Source organism: Akanthomyces muscarius, chromosome 1 (genome assembly GCF_028009165.1).
Source record: "Akanthomyces muscarius strain Ve6 chromosome 1, whole genome shotgun sequence".
Taxonomy (NCBI): Eukaryota; Fungi; Ascomycota; class Sordariomycetes; order Hypocreales; family Cordycipitaceae; genus Akanthomyces; species Akanthomyces muscarius.
The window spans coordinates 891,289-907,461 of record NC_079241.1 but is presented as its reverse complement, the minus strand read 5'-3'; the positions used below and the strand labels follow the sequence as shown (position 1 = coordinate 907,461).

At 51.9% G+C, this 16,173-nt stretch overlaps 3 protein-coding genes across 3 annotated transcripts; 2 read left to right on the top strand and 1 right to left on the bottom strand.

Moving 5' to 3' along the window:
* Positions 1-1,680: 1,680 nt before the first annotated feature.
* LMH87_005211 (uncharacterized protein) lies at positions 1,681-3,096 on the bottom strand (the record flags this gene model as incomplete). The annotated part of the gene is made up of 1 exon (XM_056202890.1): positions 1,681-3,096. One exon carries the CDS (start codon positions 3,094-3,096, stop codon positions 1,681-1,683), a length of 1,416 nt encoding a protein of 471 aa, XP_056058402.1.
* A 929-nt stretch (positions 3,097-4,025) lies between these two features.
* On the top strand, positions 4,026-9,907 carry LMH87_005210 (uncharacterized protein; the record flags this gene model as incomplete). Its single annotated transcript, XM_056202889.1, has 2 exons — positions 4,026-9,786; positions 9,843-9,907. 2 exons carry the CDS (start codon positions 4,026-4,028, stop codon positions 9,905-9,907), a joined length of 5,826 nt encoding a protein of 1,941 aa, XP_056058401.1.
* A 1,895-nt stretch (positions 9,908-11,802) lies between these two features.
* LMH87_005209 (uncharacterized protein) lies at positions 11,803-15,970 on the top strand (the record flags this gene model as incomplete). The annotated part of the gene is made up of 2 exons (XM_056202888.1): positions 11,803-11,843; positions 11,905-15,970. 2 exons carry the CDS (start codon positions 11,803-11,805, stop codon positions 15,968-15,970), a joined length of 4,107 nt encoding a protein of 1,368 aa, XP_056058400.1.
* Positions 15,971-16,173: the final 203 nt, after the last annotated feature.

The following is a 16,173-nucleotide window of genomic DNA, read 5'->3' as shown; positions in this document are numbered from 1 at the left end:
AAGATGACGACAGATTCGGCCACTTGATTATTTATATCACCTTTCTTTAAGTTGATCTATTAACATTATATAGTGCTATTTACTATCTATAAAGTACTTAACTTTACTAAATAAAAGATAACTATTTTATAATTGATTATATATATCGATAGTTTAATAGCTATTTAAAAATATGTTTAAATATATTTATTTAATAGTATAACTAATTAGAAGTAGCTAGTTATCATATAAATAAATAATAAAAACACTTTTAATATTAATCTATAGTTAGATAAGTTATTTTTAACTAACTAATTAACGCTAGTTACTTATTATTTTAAGATTAAAAATAAAGTATTTAATATATTTATAATAAAAGACTTAAATACTCTTCTTAAAGTTAGATTTAACTATTATTTATAGAAAGTATTATAGCTATGAATATAGCTGTTGTAAGACTAAGCCGAAAGCTAAGAAACGTGGTCTCTCCCCAGCCCCTCCAACTCTCTGTGGGAGGAGCGTTCACTGCATCTCTGCCCAACCTCCAATATACTGCATGCTCCTAATAAATGCACGGTCATGTCATACCTCCGCATTTGTATTACCTAGAGAGATTTTATTGAAATACTAGTACGTAAGCTCAATTGCGCAAGCCTCGTGCCGCTGTAAGTCTTACCACACTGCATTGGCCCTCTATGCACAGGTTTGAGACATTGACAGCCTCCCCTAGTGCCCCGGGAGGGGAGCTGTGCGTTGTCGATGTCGAGCTCCTGTAAGAGGCGACAGATCGGCCGCTCTCCACACATACATCGGAACAGATCAAGCTGATACTACATGCAGTTCTGCGGAGTTACTACAGTTACGGATCTCCAGATTGAACCATGGCGTCCGTAGCCCAAGCTGTACATTGTTAACGTCGAGCTCCCGTGGCGTGCGTGGGGGTCGAAGGATCGGGCCACTCTCCGCACACACATTGCGACAGCGAACGCTACATATACCTTGACGGAGTAGATATACGGACGTGTAGATTAGGCTGTGAGTGGCGTTGTGCTCTATTGCTGTCGGGGTCCGTGGTCGGCGACTGGTCGCCGGCTCTCTGCCGATATCCTAGACACAGCAAGCGGATATTGCAAGCCGCTCGACGCAGTAAGGATACTAATGTGCATGCTCCGCCGGAGATGGCGTGGTCTCTTAAAAAAGGTCGCGGCTGAGACAGAATTTAACATCATGCACCTAAAAGCTGTGACTAAAATCCCGGTTCAGAATCGACAGGTCTCGACCAAGCCCGACTCATCGCGAATCCAAGTGCCAAGCCTGTGCCCGGTGGTTAGCCACACCGCGCTTCAGCATCACCGTGTACATGAAACGAGGCCGCATGTTTTGGTATTACCAGTATTTGGAGTATGGGCTGTGGTTGACGCCTTGGCAATAGGATTGGGCGTACTGGACATTCACGCAGGCCGTGGAGTCTAGGACTCAAGAGGCACGAAATGGGTGATTTGTGTGTTCCACCCTTGTCACGGAGCCAGCAATTTAAAAAGAATACATGAGCGTTTATAAATATTTTCTAGCAATGTTGTATTGGAATAGAGAATGTCAAATACTGTATATAGAGGACAGGAATGAGGGGAAAACTTTTTGGTTGGCGCAAGGATACCGGAGTGCACTCGTCAAAGAGCTGTCCATCCATATGTTCCATAGTTATACGGCATCAACAAGAGCTATTACTTCCATCTCGACGACTTCGTATGTATCCTTCAGCAAACGTAGCATTTCATCAAACTCGTCGTCCGACATGTTGTATGCTGGAGCGATAATGATGTGGTCACCTTTGAATCCGTCGGCGGTCCCGGCTCCTGGGTAGACAGAGAGTCCCCGTCGTAGTGCCTCATCTACTATGCGCCAAGTAAAGCGGAGGCTAGGCTCAAACGGCTCTTTGGTCGCTTTGTCCTTCACAAACTCGATGCCCCAGAACAATCCCTTGCCGCGAATCTCACCGACGTACTTGCGATCACCGAATGTACGCACGAGTGCGCCTCGGAGCCAATTGCCCTTGGTCGCACTCCGCTCTATAAGACGGTCCCGGCGAAGCACCTTTTGAACGGCGAGAGCGGCAGCGCAACCTACTCCATGGGCTTGATAGGTATGGGAATGCACGAACCAAGCGCTTCCCTTTTGGAAGCCTTTGATGATTTTGTCATGAACAAGAACTGCACCCATTGGGGCGAAGCCTCCGCCAAGTCCCTTGCCCATGGTAATGAGGTCGGGGTACACACCCTCACCCTCTTGTTCAAAGGCAAAATATGTGCCCGTTCTTCCGCTGCCGCACATCACTTCGTCAAAGATGAGTAAAATGCCATACTGGTCACATAGACGACGGACGCCTTGATAGTACCCTTTGGGCGCCGTGAGGCATCCAGCTGTTGCACCGCCGACGGGCTCGGAGACGAAGGCCATGACGTTTTCTGGACCATGAGCCTGAAAATGCTCATCTAGCTCCAGAACTAGCCTTGAGGCATACCCTTCTTCGGACTCATTGGGGTGCTGATGCCGGTAGGCGTATGTTGGACTCACGAAGCTCACATTTTCGAGCATCAAGGCCTTCTCGAACGGGGCCCTTCTGGAAACATGGCTCCCAACACTCATGGCCGCAACTGTATTGCCATGATACGCTCGCTCTCTAGCCACGATATGAGTTCGGCCAGGTTGACCAATCTCAACATAGTACTGACGGGCGAGCTTGAGAGCCGAATCCATTGCCTCGCTGCCTGAGCAGACAAAAAATGCACGGCTTAGTCCGTAGGGGTTTCCACCAAGGATATCGTCAGCCAACTCCTCTGCAGCAACTGTGGTAAAAGCAACTGTGTGCGTGTAGCAGACTTTGGACATTTGCTCCATAACGGCGGCCTTCACGTCGGGATCATTGTGACCAATAATAGCAACAGCGGCACCCGTGCAGGCATCTAGCACGCGCTGGCCCGTCGACATTGTCATGTAAGAACCCGTGGCAGACGCGACCGTGGGGGGTTTCGAATTGAGTGAGTTGTGTAGGACGTGGGACTCATCGTGGGTAGCATTCGCATGGACGCCGTTTGTCTTTTTCTTTGCGCTGTCCATCTTTGTCGATGGTTCCAAGACGCAGGACTCTTCTGATTTGATATTATCTTTGCATATGATGCAGTTATGGATGAATGACGGTAAGAAGCTGAGCCCACGGTATTGAGAAGAGATGTGCTGAGTGGGAGGTCTGGTTCAATGATTCATCAAAAGCGGAACTCCGCATCGGTCTGCATAAACTCACACAACGAGCCGAGACAAAATGCATGGTTTCATTTACCTTTATGACCTCGCGTCGGACAATACCTCCGTGTTTCGCCGCTAATGCCCAACTGCATCTCACTTGTGATCAACACGATCCACACACGATGCAGCCACAGCAGCGAGTGTGGTGCTCTGCAGATGCGTATGAAAGCAACGCCTTCTATTGAAAACATATATCTTATTGAAAACGCCACAACTGGCAGTAGAGAAGGTGTGCTGGCGCCACATATGCGGTATTGCTGTTGTCTTGAGCAGCTGGATGCCGGACTACAGCTGGCCTGCAGAAGCATACTGGATCCGAGACAGCCTCGCCGTCCAGTTGGGCCGCAACGGCACATCGTATTTGATTTTACCTTAACTGCCTCAAGTGATTAGGGCAGATGCAATAGATCCTTGCGGGCTGTACTGTCCTTCCGCCGCGACATTCTGATTCTCGGTGTAAGGGTATGATGGGCCGGTACCATCGAGTCTGGCAAGTGGCGCTGTGAGCGCTAGGAGCATGAAGACGTAGGATGAACGCACCTTGGCATACTATGGCGCCGAGTCTATGTATTGTCGTAACTTGCGACAACCAATCAGTAGCTAGTCAGCTAAGTACCAAGCTCCGTCCCTCGGCTGCAGGATACATACTCAGAGTGACATGTCGCCGTAAAGAACGCCAAGTAGTCTATGCTGTGTATTTCTGCTCCTAGATTTGAACGTCGATTGTTCTCAAGATTCTTCAAATGACACATTTGACATCAAAAGCACAATTGCTCGCCAACGGGCTGCTAGATATGGACGCCCGGCTTACACGAAGCGGTTCAACAACCATCAACAATTTGAACGGCACGGATAACCCCACCAAGCTGGGTCACTGCCTGCATTATCTTCTCGAAGATGCTGCAAGAAAATATCCGACCAATCTTGCACTTATCTGTGGCAACACAACGCTCACGTATCAAGAGCTCAACGAGGCCGCTAATCGGTTTGCCAGGGTCTTGGTGGGCCTGGGCATAGGGCAGCACGATTTGGTTGGCGTTGCCCTTGACCGATCTGCCAGTCTCGTTGTGACGCTCTTCGCAGTGCTCAAGACGGGAGCCGCCTATGTACCCCTCGATGCAACATTCCCATCGCAACGCATCAGGCACACGCTGGATGTCGCGGCACCAAAGATACTGGTCGTCACTGCCAGTATGCTGGGTGCATTCAAGTCTTGGGCAGGTGTCATTCTAAGCGTCGATGAAACCACGTTCAATACGGCAAGCACACAGGCGGAGAGCATCAATCTCGAACTCAATAGACACCCAGAAGACCTTGCCTACGTGATATTCACATCTGGCTCGACGGGAAAACCAAAGGGGGTGGAGGTCAGCCACGGAGCCTTGTGTAATTTGCTCCTATCCATGAAGGAGGTGCTCAATTGTGAGGAGGCGGACCGCATGCTAGCCGTGACGACTGCCACCTTCGATATTGCAGCGCTGGAGCTCTTCATGCCGCTACTCTGCGGAGCAGCAACAGTCATTGGTCAAGGACAACAGATCAAAGATGCCAAAGCTGTGCGTGGTCTGTTGGAGCAACACGCCGTCACCATGATGCAGGCAACGCCCGCATACTGGCAGATGCTGCTCGACTCGGGCTGGAAAGGCGACCCTGCCTTGGACAAACTGCTCTGCGGAGGGGAAGCCATGTCGGCGAGACTTGCAGCGCGGCTGCTTGAGTGCGGTGGCTCATTGTGGAATTTGTATGGGCCAACCGAGGCTACTGTATGGGCTAGTGCCTGGCGAGTGCAACCAGGCGAAGACATCATCATTGGCAAGGCACTAGCCAACTACCAGCTTCACATTTTAGATGAACAGTTGAGACCGGTCCCGCAAGGCCAATATGGAGAGCTCTATATCGGCGGTTCTGGACTTGCTCGCGGCTATCATAAAAACCCGGGACTCACACAGGCCAGCTTCCTTGAGAGCCCGTTCTCTCAAGGGCGGATATACCGTACCGGGGATATTGGCTGCTTCCTCGCACCAGAGAGACTGAGTATCGCCGGCCGTGCAGATAGCCAGATCAAAGTCCGAGGATACAGAATCGAACTAGGCGATGTTGAGGCAGCGCTAGCAAGTCATCCGCAAGTCACCGCGGCTGTGGTGGTTTGCCGCACAGATCAGTTAATCGCGTACTTTACCTGGCGAGGTAATTCTCCAGAGAGGGCAGATCCGGCGAACGGGACAACATGCCCCAAATATGCAGCTGTACGCAAATGGATCGACCGACTTCTGCCGTCCTACATGATGCCAGCGTTCTTTGTGCATTTGGAGGCCTTTCCCACAACGTTGAACAACAAAATCAATCGCAACGCTCTACCAGACCCGATGGCAGGAAACCCCATTCAAAGCGAGCGGGATCCAGTTTCGAAACCCGCTGGGGCATCTATCGTGGCGCTTGAGCGCCATATCCTAGCTGTTTGGTCTCGAGTTTTGGGCGGCGCCCGACTCAGTGTCAAGGACAATTTTTTTCATGTTGGCGGAAACTCTCTGCACATTGTTAAGGTCCAAGCTCAGCTGGAGAAGCTTTTGAATCGGCCCATCCCAGTTGCGAAGCTCTTTGAGCACTACTCCATCGAGTCACTAGCAGCATACTTGGGCGGAAAAGATACTTCTGGCGGAAAGCAGAACGACTCCCCACGTTGCGGTCCCTCTGTCATCGAAGAGGAAAGCATAGCCATTGTATCCATGGCGTGCCGGCTTCCTGGTGGCGTTGAAACTCCTGAAGAGTTCTGGCAGCTTCTACATTCTAGCGGTGATGCCATTGCTGAGGTGCCTGCGGACCGGTGGACTGCTGCTACACTCTGCGATGCTGGGCTAGACATCCGCCAAAAGTCAGAATGCATGCGTGGTGGATTTCTCCGCAGCATCGACACATTCGACAGTACTCTATTCGGCATCTCGCCCCAGGAGGCGCGGGAGATGGACCCGTTGCAGCTGCTGACACTGGAAACATGCTGGGAAGGCTTCGAGCGAGCTGGCTACCCGCTAGAGAAGCTGTCGGCAAGCCGAACTGGCGTTTACGTCGGTGTGAGCAACATGCCAGCCCATCAAAACTTCGCACGGCCTCTGTCAGATCTGAACGGGTATACCGCCACGGGTAGCGCCGGTGCCACCGTGTCCGGCCGTGTGTCCCATGTACTTGGTCTTGGGGGCCCGTCCATGACAATTGACACGGCGTGTTCTTCCTCTCTAGTCGTGACTGACCTCGCTTGTACAGCGCTGCGCCGCGGGGAGTGTGACATGGCCGTGTCCTGCGGAACCACACTGATGCAGACTCCTGGGCTGCACGTCGAGTTCAGCCGACTGGGAGGTATATCGCGGGACGGACGATGCAGGGCCTTTTCGGAAGATACGGACGGGACAGGCTGGGCAGAAGGTTCTGCGGCCGTCGTGCTCAAGAGACTATCGGATGCGCATCGCGACGGCGATGCAATCCACGCTGTCGTGCGTGGCAGTGCTGTCAATCACGGGGGCCGCAGCGCCGGCTTGACGACACCTAGCGGCACTGCACAGCAACAAGTCATACAACGCGCACTCATGGCCGCATGTCTGCAGCCAAGCGACGTTGACTACGTGGAAGCCCACGGCACGGGAACGAAGCTGGGAGATCCGATCGAGGGTGCCGCCTTGGCACAAGTCTTCGGCAGCAGCCGCAGCACAGATGCAAATACTGAACCTCTATGGCTCGGCTCGGCCAAGTCTAACATCGGCCACACACAGGCGGCTGCGGGCCTCGTGGGTGTCTTGAAGGTCGTCTTGGCAATGCAGCATGAAACGCTGCCCCGAACCCTGCATGCTAGCATGCCTACCGGCGCATTGAATTGGCAAGAAGCAGGCATGGCTCTGGTACAGGAGGAGATACCATGGCCGAGGCGTGAAGGGGACCGACGCCGCCGCGCTGGCGTCAGCTCATTTGGAATCGGAGGCACAAACGCACACGTGGTTATCGAAGAAGCAGCAAATATCATAACGTCGGCGGAAACCGATAGTGCACTGCCACATATGAACTCGCTGCCCTTCCTTGTGTCTGGAAATACAGCTGCAGCCATGCGTCAGCAGGCCGAAAGGCTGCACCGTCACCTGAGCAATAGTGACAATTTTGGCCAGAAGCAATTGGGTGATCTAGCCTATTCACTAGCAACGACCCGAACGCACTTCAAACACCGCCTTGTTTTTGTAACTGACAGCAGAGACAGTCTTTTGGGCCAGCTGGCGGCGGCAGCTGGACCCCACGGCGTGGCAGCGGCAGCGAGTACTAGAGCTGGCACCGATCGCAGGCACCTGGCTATGCTCTTCACAGGCCAAGGTAGCCAGATACCGGGGATGGGCCTCGACCTCAGTCGCACCTATCCAGTCTTTCGTGAGTCTCTAGAGAAAACGGCCGAGCACTTCTTCCTAGAACGACCACTGCTCGAGATCATGTGGGCGGATGCGGACAACGCAGAAGACGTCGCCCTCCTCAATCGCACTGATTTTGCCCAGCCTGCCATTTTCACGTTGCAAGTGGCGCTCTTGAGCTTGTGGCGAAGCTGGGGTGTCGAACCCCAGGCTGTCCTTGGCCATAGCCTCGGCGAGTATGCCGCCGCATACGCCGCAGGCGTCTTCGATATTGCCTGTGCTTGCCGGCTCGTGCAAGCGCGCTCCAGGTTGATGAACAGCCTGCCCCCCAGCGGCAACATGATGTCGCTCCAGGCCAGCGCCAGTGAGGTAGTTGCAGCCATTGGCGACACGAAGTACAGTGGTCGGGTGGGAATCGCTGCCTACAATACGCCGTCCCAGATTGTGATATCAGGCGATGTCAGCGCCACTGGTCCAGTGGCTGCATGCATGGCCGGGTTAGGCCGCAAAGTCAAGACACTTGACGTATCCCACGCTTTTCACTCTCAGCATATGGATGGAATGCTCTCAGACTTCGAAGCTATTTTGGCGGAGGTCGACTTTCATCCTCCGCACATCCCTGTTGTCAGCTGCCTCACCGGGCGGTTGGCAGAACCGGGCTTGCTCGAAACAGCTCGCTACTGGGTCGCCCAAGTAAGAGAAGCAGTTCGTTTCAGCGACGCAATTCAAACTATGTCAAGCATCGACATGGATGTTTTTATTGAGCTCGGGGCAAAACCTGTGCTCTCTGGGATGGGTGCAGCGTGTCTCGGCGTCGATCAAAAGTGGCATACTGCTTGGCTACCTTCTCTTGTTACGCGCAAAAGTGGCACCTTATGTATACAGAACTGCCTTGCAGAACTGCATCGGCTGGGAATTTCTATAGACTGGGCCAGGTACTTCAAACCTTTCGGCTACAGGAGGGTCGAGTTGCCGACATATGCTTTTCAGCGGAAGCGCGTCTTATCTCCAACACGGACTCCAGTACCAAAATCGCGAAACGGTACAAACGAGGCTAGTTCGGTGGACGCGAGCCACGACATGATTGTGTCCCAGCCAGGCCTAGACGATGATCTCGGCAGTCTGTTCAGGAATTCTCCTGCCGAGCAGCATGCCACCTTTCTTCAAGACAGGATGAGAAAAATAGTGGCAACTTTGGTTGGAATCGAGTCGCCAAATAACGTCGACATGGACTTGATCTGGCAAAAAATTGGCATTGACTCGTTGATGGAGCCTCAGTTGCGCAGCCAATTGGTGGCTCTCGCCGAGGCTGTCACCGACATTGCTCTGCCCATTAACATCACTTCTATATACCCCAACTTGCGGAGTTTATGCGACCATCTTCTATCGTTATCACGACAAAAAAGAGATGATGGTTCATCTTCCAGCAACGAGTCTGTTTGCTGCCAATCTTCAGAGCTGACCTCCGCATCATCTCTGGATATCAGGCTGGGGCAAGCTGGGGTAAATGGCTCGGGAAATAAGAACAGCGGGCACATGTCAAAGGATGCCCATATTGACGGGCCTCGGGCGATCATTCCAACCCCAAGCGCGTCTATAAACTACCCCGTTGCCCTGTCTCCGCTCCACCGTATCCTGTGTCCCTCCCTCGGCCTTTATCCTCCGAACTCGCGCCTGGATCGCTTCATGTCTGCGGTTGATTTTTTTGAAAGCATCCCGTGGTGCTTCCAGATTATCCACGAATTCTCACCAACAGGTGGCCCGATCCCTGGGTGTGGCCAAGCTGTTACATTTCTTCCACACTGCGTCAACCCAGCCAGCTCGCGACATGAGCAATTTCTAGGAGAGACCCTCTCTCACAGCTATGTCGACATATCAAACAAGAACGTACAGGCTACGTATGATGCAGGTACCAAGCAGCCTCCTCTACGACACATGCTGTCCCTCTTCCGTCCGTCGAACCCGGACCATGTTGAAGATCCCACACGGCCCATCCTCCGTGCAGCAACGCTCGTTGCTTTCGGAGTAGGTACGTCGGGCTTTGAAGGCATCATTCACGGCGGGTTTATTTCAACGATCCTTGATGAGAGTCTTTCTATCGTCAATGAGCTCAACTCAGCTCTCGGTAAGTCGGGGTCCGCGTTTACCACTGTCAGTGTCACTGCGTCCCTGAACGTTCAGTTTCTTGCACCTGTGCCGGTAACAGAAGAAGCCGTCTGTGTAACAACTTGGATCGACAGATTTGAGAACCGCAGAACTATCATGAGAGGAGAAATGGTGGATTCTGCAGGAAAGAGACTGGCTACAGTTGACAGCGTTTGGGCAGCCGTCCCCGAGAACAACTAGTTGAGGCAGTATACCAAGCTAGTCCATCATGTAATTTCTCTTAATGCTTAAAAATATGCGTCCATTTAATCAAGAAATTTATCTCATTTTTTATTAATGTTTTATCCAGATGTACGTATTTGCTTGCATCGCTACGTGTTGGACAACAGTTTTCCAAACCTCAATCCCATCGCAAGGTACAGGTTTAGTACAGTAGGGCTAGGGCACTACGTACAACAATTCGTAGACAGCACAAGGTTACACTTCTAGTACGGTCTAGCCAGCGATCTCGTCATTTCACGACATGCGGCAGCTGTCAGTCTACATTTCTCCCCTTCGCGGCGCAGGCACAGGCACGAATGATCGGGTAGACTTGTGCCCGAGTCTACGGACTGGAACGTGAAGCTGCTGTGACTTCTTGCCGACGGACGCTGCACTAGAAAGACGCAATGGGCGTGGTAACTTGCAAATGACAGGTCAATAAGGATGAACAGCGCAGCTCTATGAGGCTGCGCAAGACGGGTACACCAAAAGAAAAACAGAGCTCTGTCTTGGCGACCCCTCGCAGCATACTCGCAGCGGTGTAAATTGCGCTACTTTGTTGGCATGGCTTGTACCAGTAGCTCGTAGCTGCATGTCGCGGTTGTGACCCCGGGCCATGCTATATTAATTGCGGCATGCAATAGCTCAACGCCCGTGTCTCGGCGCACTCGTCACCGCTCATGGCTTGCAGCCCGTAGCTGCATGTCCCGGCTGCGGACCCCGCGTTGGGCCATGAAAGCAATGTAATGCAATCGTTCAGCGCCAGCGCCGCAACACTATCGTTACCGAGCATGGTTTGAAGCTCGGAGATGCATGTCCGCGTTGTGAATCTGAGGCTGAGCCGTGCAGATACGGTCATCTAATGTCTCAGCGCCGTGCTTTGGCATCGTCCACCAGCCAAGCATACTAGGAACTAGTTGACTAGCTGCAACGCAACTTGCAGCATGAAGGGGCTTGTGGCTTGCAAAGATCGGGCTGAGCTATCAAACTGTGTGACAGTGTAACTCCGACACCAATGTCTCAGTACTTGAGACTTGAAGTGCTGTCATGAGCGCGTAGATGTATCGAGAGTCGAAGGATTTTCATCAACATCTGCATAATCATACTACATTTCAGCGATCCGTAACCGTGCAGCGCAGGTGAGAGCGGTGGGCATTTGCGACATGGTTACTGAGCAGTCCGCCGAGACGACTATCAAGGTGCAATATTGCCGGCACTTTGGTTATGTACGTCAATACCATTTCTTAGCACAGCTGCGGAACAGGGCGAGCGGGGATGAGCTGGGCTGAGTGGACAGGGGTGACGAGAACAAACTATCAAGTGGGTGGCAATAAATATTACTTGAAACTTTTACTTAATGCTATTCTAGTTATTATTTGATAATCTTTTTTGGATTATTTCGATAGATTAATCATATTTAAATTGATATCTTAATTGCTTAGAGAATAATTATTTATAAATTATTTAAAGTCTATGTTATATACTTTAAGCTGCCTTTTAAGTAACAGTTCTTTAACAGCTGACTCTCTTTATATTTAATGGCTTATTAATTATAATAGTTAGATAAATAATACAGTGCCCTCCCTAGTAGATCTGCTAGACTCTAACGTTATTCTACCAACTCATAACACAGGCCTGTAGGAAATATCTGCTATATCCTTGAATTTCAAGCAGCCGTTTAGATCGCGAGGCTGGGCTAGTTCAAGCATCCTCACTGATTTGCTGCACTTATCCTGCCTCGATAATTGGTCGCGAAACAGCATCGAAAACAAACATGGGCAATGACGGCAGCCCTACTGGCTGCGGGCTACTCCGGTGAGGCCTATTACATCCCCTAAAAGTTCAAAAGTTCAACTGCTAATGTTTCGCCTGACAGGAACGACTCAGTCTCAATTACCAGCGAGACGGCGAACGGCGTTAGACAGATCACGAGCGACACTACCTCCGTCAATTACGCCGCGATTGTATCAAAGGAGTGTGTCTGGACTAAGGCCGTGCAGCGGAACATCTCAAGAGATTGCTTCGATACACTGAAGGATGATGGCACAAGTACAATACCCGGTCATTTAGAAGCAGGCGGCATTGCCAACCATCACGGTCATGCCACTAAGAGCCAAGTTGACTGGGCCATGACGGCGACGGTCATTCATGGAGCGTGGGCACTCGTGATGGCACGCAAAACAAGCTCAAACCACGCTACCTACGCCGTCAACCTTGCCGCAGAGTCTTCCGAACCTGCGACTCAGGAATCAAGAGGTAAATTGGTGTCGAAGCCGGTTCGCATTGAGCTGTCCTACAACCAGAATATTTCTGCATATTTACAGTCAGTGCAGCGGCAGGTCCTGCATGCTCAATCATGTCGAGATGAAAAAAGCGAGGTCGGTGATGCGTCTCCGTATCCGGCGAGAGCAGGCAACTTCCGAACCCTCCTTATCTTACAGAAGCATGACAGCGGCACAACACAGCAGGATCGCCAGCAAATGCTAAAAAACTTTGGCTTGGTACTTCACGTTTATATATCGGCGAAGAAGATTTCCATGTCAGCTTTTTTCGACTCAAGGATAACAGAGTCGTCCGTCGCCAACTCGTACCTGAGCCGACTGGACCGCGTGGCATCGCAGCTCTGTCAGCCACACGATGATCGACTGTTGGCAGAAATTGAGATTGTCACGCCATCTGAATTGAAGCTGCTCTGGGATTGGAATGCTACAGTGCCGGTTTCAGTTCAGCGATGCGTCCACACAATCGTTGAAGACAAGGCTCGAGAGCAGCCCACAGCCATGGCGGTGTGCGCGTGGGACGGCAACTTGACATACAAGACGCTGGATCAGCTTGCAACGGCATTGGCTGCCCAGCTATCCAGGCGCGGCGTCGATTCCGACAGCTTGGTACCATTGTGCTTTCACAAGTCCAAATGGGCTGCGGTCGCCATTCTGGCCGTTCTCAAGGCAGGCGGTGCCTTTGTTTTACTCGACCCGTCGCTTCCAGAACAGCGTCTGCAGGCCATCGTTCGGCAACTCACCGCCAAGCTCATCGTATCCTCCGAGTCCAACCATCTTTTGAGCTCGAAATTGGTTACCACGGCGAAATCCGTCGTTATCGTCGACCCTGATTCAATGTTGGAATTTGATGGCGGAGACAACCCGGAGTACAGAGGAGCCTCTCCCTCGTCTACTTGCTATGTTGTTTTCACATCCGGTAGCACGGGTACGCCAAAGGGCATCATGATAACCCACGAGAATGCCTCTTCGGCCCTCCATCATCACGTGCAGCGTCTGGAACTTACAGCGGAAACAAGAATATTTGACTTCGCATCATACAGCACCGACGTGTCAATCAGCAATCTCTTCCTTGTTTGGGCAGCAGGGGGTTGTCTTTGCGTCCCGACGGAGTCGGATCGAAACAACAACCCTGAGCAGAGTATAATTGATCTGCGTGCAAACACGATTGACATGACTCCCTCACTGGCTCGGCTACTGTCACCGGCTAGTATACCGGAGGTGACGCTCATCATTTTCGGCGGCGAAGCCTTAAGACTCGGAGACGTGGAGCGCTGGTGGGGACGAGCACGAATAATCCACGAATATGGCTCAAGCGAGTGTACGCAGAATAGCACAATGAATTGCAAGGCTGCGAGTCTGGAAGAGGTGGTCCGGATTGGCACGGGTGCAGGGCTGGTCACTTGGGTCGTAGACCCGGAAAACCACAACATCTTGCTCCCACCCGGAAGCATTGGTGAGCTGCTACTGGAGGGACCTCTTGTTGGTCGCGGCTATCTGAACGACCCCGACAAAACCGCAGCCGCGTTTATAAAATCCCCAGCCTGGCTACTCCGTGGCGGGGCCGGTCACGCTGGGCGCCGCGGGCGACTGTACAAGTCCGGCGACCTGGTGCGATATAACGAGGATGGAAGCTTGACATTTATTGACCGCAAGGAAGGTCAAGTCAAGGTCCGTGGCCAGAGAGTCGACCTGGGTGAAGTTGAGCACTGGGTGCGTGCTTGTGTACCTGGGACAACCGAAGTGGTGGCCGAGGCTGTTTTGCCTCGGGGCGAGCATGCATGTTCGACGCTGGTGGTATTTCTCCAAGCCAACGAAGGGCTCATGGACCTGTGTCAGTGTAGCACATCCGCTGCCAAGATAGTCCCTCTTCCTGCCGAGGTGGAAGAAAAGTTGGCTCAAAACTTGCCGAGCTACATGATACCTGCCGCGTTCTTGCTCATGGATGAGCTACCCAAAACAGCAACTGGCAAAATGCACCGATGTCGTCTGCGCGAAGTTGGTTCGGCCTTTTCTGTAAAGCAATTGGCCGAGTCACGGACAACTGAACAATCTCTGAAGCAGCAGCCCACTTCCAACGCCGAGTATTGCATGCAAGCCATTTGGGCTCGTGTGCTTGGCATTGATGCATCGAATATTGGACTTGGAGACAGTTTCTTCCACCTAGGAGGGGATTCCATTGCAGCGATGAGGGTTGTCACAGAGTCTCGAAAGGCAGGTCTCTGCGTCGCGGTCGCCGACATATTCCGCCATCGTCGGCTGCAGCAGGTGGCAGCCAGCGCGGTTCCATTGGCCGAGATGGTTAGCAGGGATATTCCAACGCGCAAAGATCCGGGCCCCGTTCAGCAAAATCTGGATCAAGAACGAATATGGCTAGAGGAACAACGCTGTCCGGGGTCGGCATACTACCTGAAGCCATACGCAGTGCGACTGCAAGGACCACTTCAGCTCCCGGCGCTCAACACTGCACTAATGGCGTTGGAAATGCGTCACGAAACGCTACGAACCACTTTCGCGACTCATGGCCGTGTTCATGTGCAGCAGGTGCAGCCGTTTCAGGCAAGGGCGCTTTCTGTTTTCGACCTCTCCTCCGAAGCCGACGGTGGATGCAGTCTCGAAAATGCGTTACATAGGGATCATACAACCTCGTTTCGTCTGGGAACAGAGCGAGCTTGGAGATTATCTGTGTATCGTTGTGGTAAAGACGATCATGTGCTGTCTATTGTCATGCACAACCTCATCGCGGACGGTTGGTCGGTTGGTGTTCTCAGCCGAGAGCTGGCGACATGCTATTCTGCCGCGATCCGTAGTCTGGACCCCCTCGCGCAGTTGGAGCCATTGCCAATACAATATAGTGATTACTCCGCTTGGCAGAGACAACAGGCTCAGACTGCGGAGTATCAGCGACAGCTCGACTACTGGACTAGTTGCATCGAAGCAAGCCGTCCAGCGGAGCTGTTACGCGATAGACCACGGCCTGCCATCCCATCTGGCTGTGCAGAGGTAGAGGGGTTCAAGATAGATGATGCTCTGTATGACCGCCTGCAGCAATTCTGCAAAGAAAGAGAAGTCACGCTGTCTGTTGTCATGCTCTCTGTGCTGGCCGCGACAAATTATCGCCTCACCGGAGTCAACGACGCAGTAGTAGGAGTACCAAGCGCGAGCCGTGACCGCTGGGAGCTGCGAAACCTCATAGGAGTATTCGTGAATGTCCACTGTATTCGAACCAAGGTGGAAAATGAGACGTTTGGTAGCTTGGTCCAACAGGTTCAAGCGACAATCAGCACCGCTTTTGCAAACCAAGACGTCCCGTGGGCGGAAATCGCCTCGAAGCTACAACGTGACAAGGAAAAGCCTTGCCAACGGCCTTTCCAGATGGTGTTTGCATTCAACAATGCCCAGGATCTGGCCGAGTTCACACTTGAGGGCGTCAAGTCGCAACATTTGGATACAATACTGACCACGAGGGATGATCTTGAGTTTTACGTCAACCAAAAGGAGGATGGCCTCCAAGTCCAGGTTTATTTCGCGACTGATCTCTACGAACGAGCGACTGTCAGTAATATGCTGAGCGTCTTTCGGAATGTACTGGAGCAAGGTCTCAATGACCCGAGCTCACGATTTCATTCTACTCAGTTAGCGTCGGACTCTGGAACTGCTTAATACGAAAGGTTTTGGCTATATAGAGGCTTACTTTAATAGAAACTTTGGACAACTGTCTTGTTAACAGGATTTTCCACTGCAAATCAGTCACGTGCGCTCTTCTGTTTTTCCTCTTCCCGCCTTCTTTATTCGCAATCAGCAGCTCGTCTTCAAACTACGGTGATGTACTTCGGGCATCAATCTTGCAAGATTAAAATGTAAAG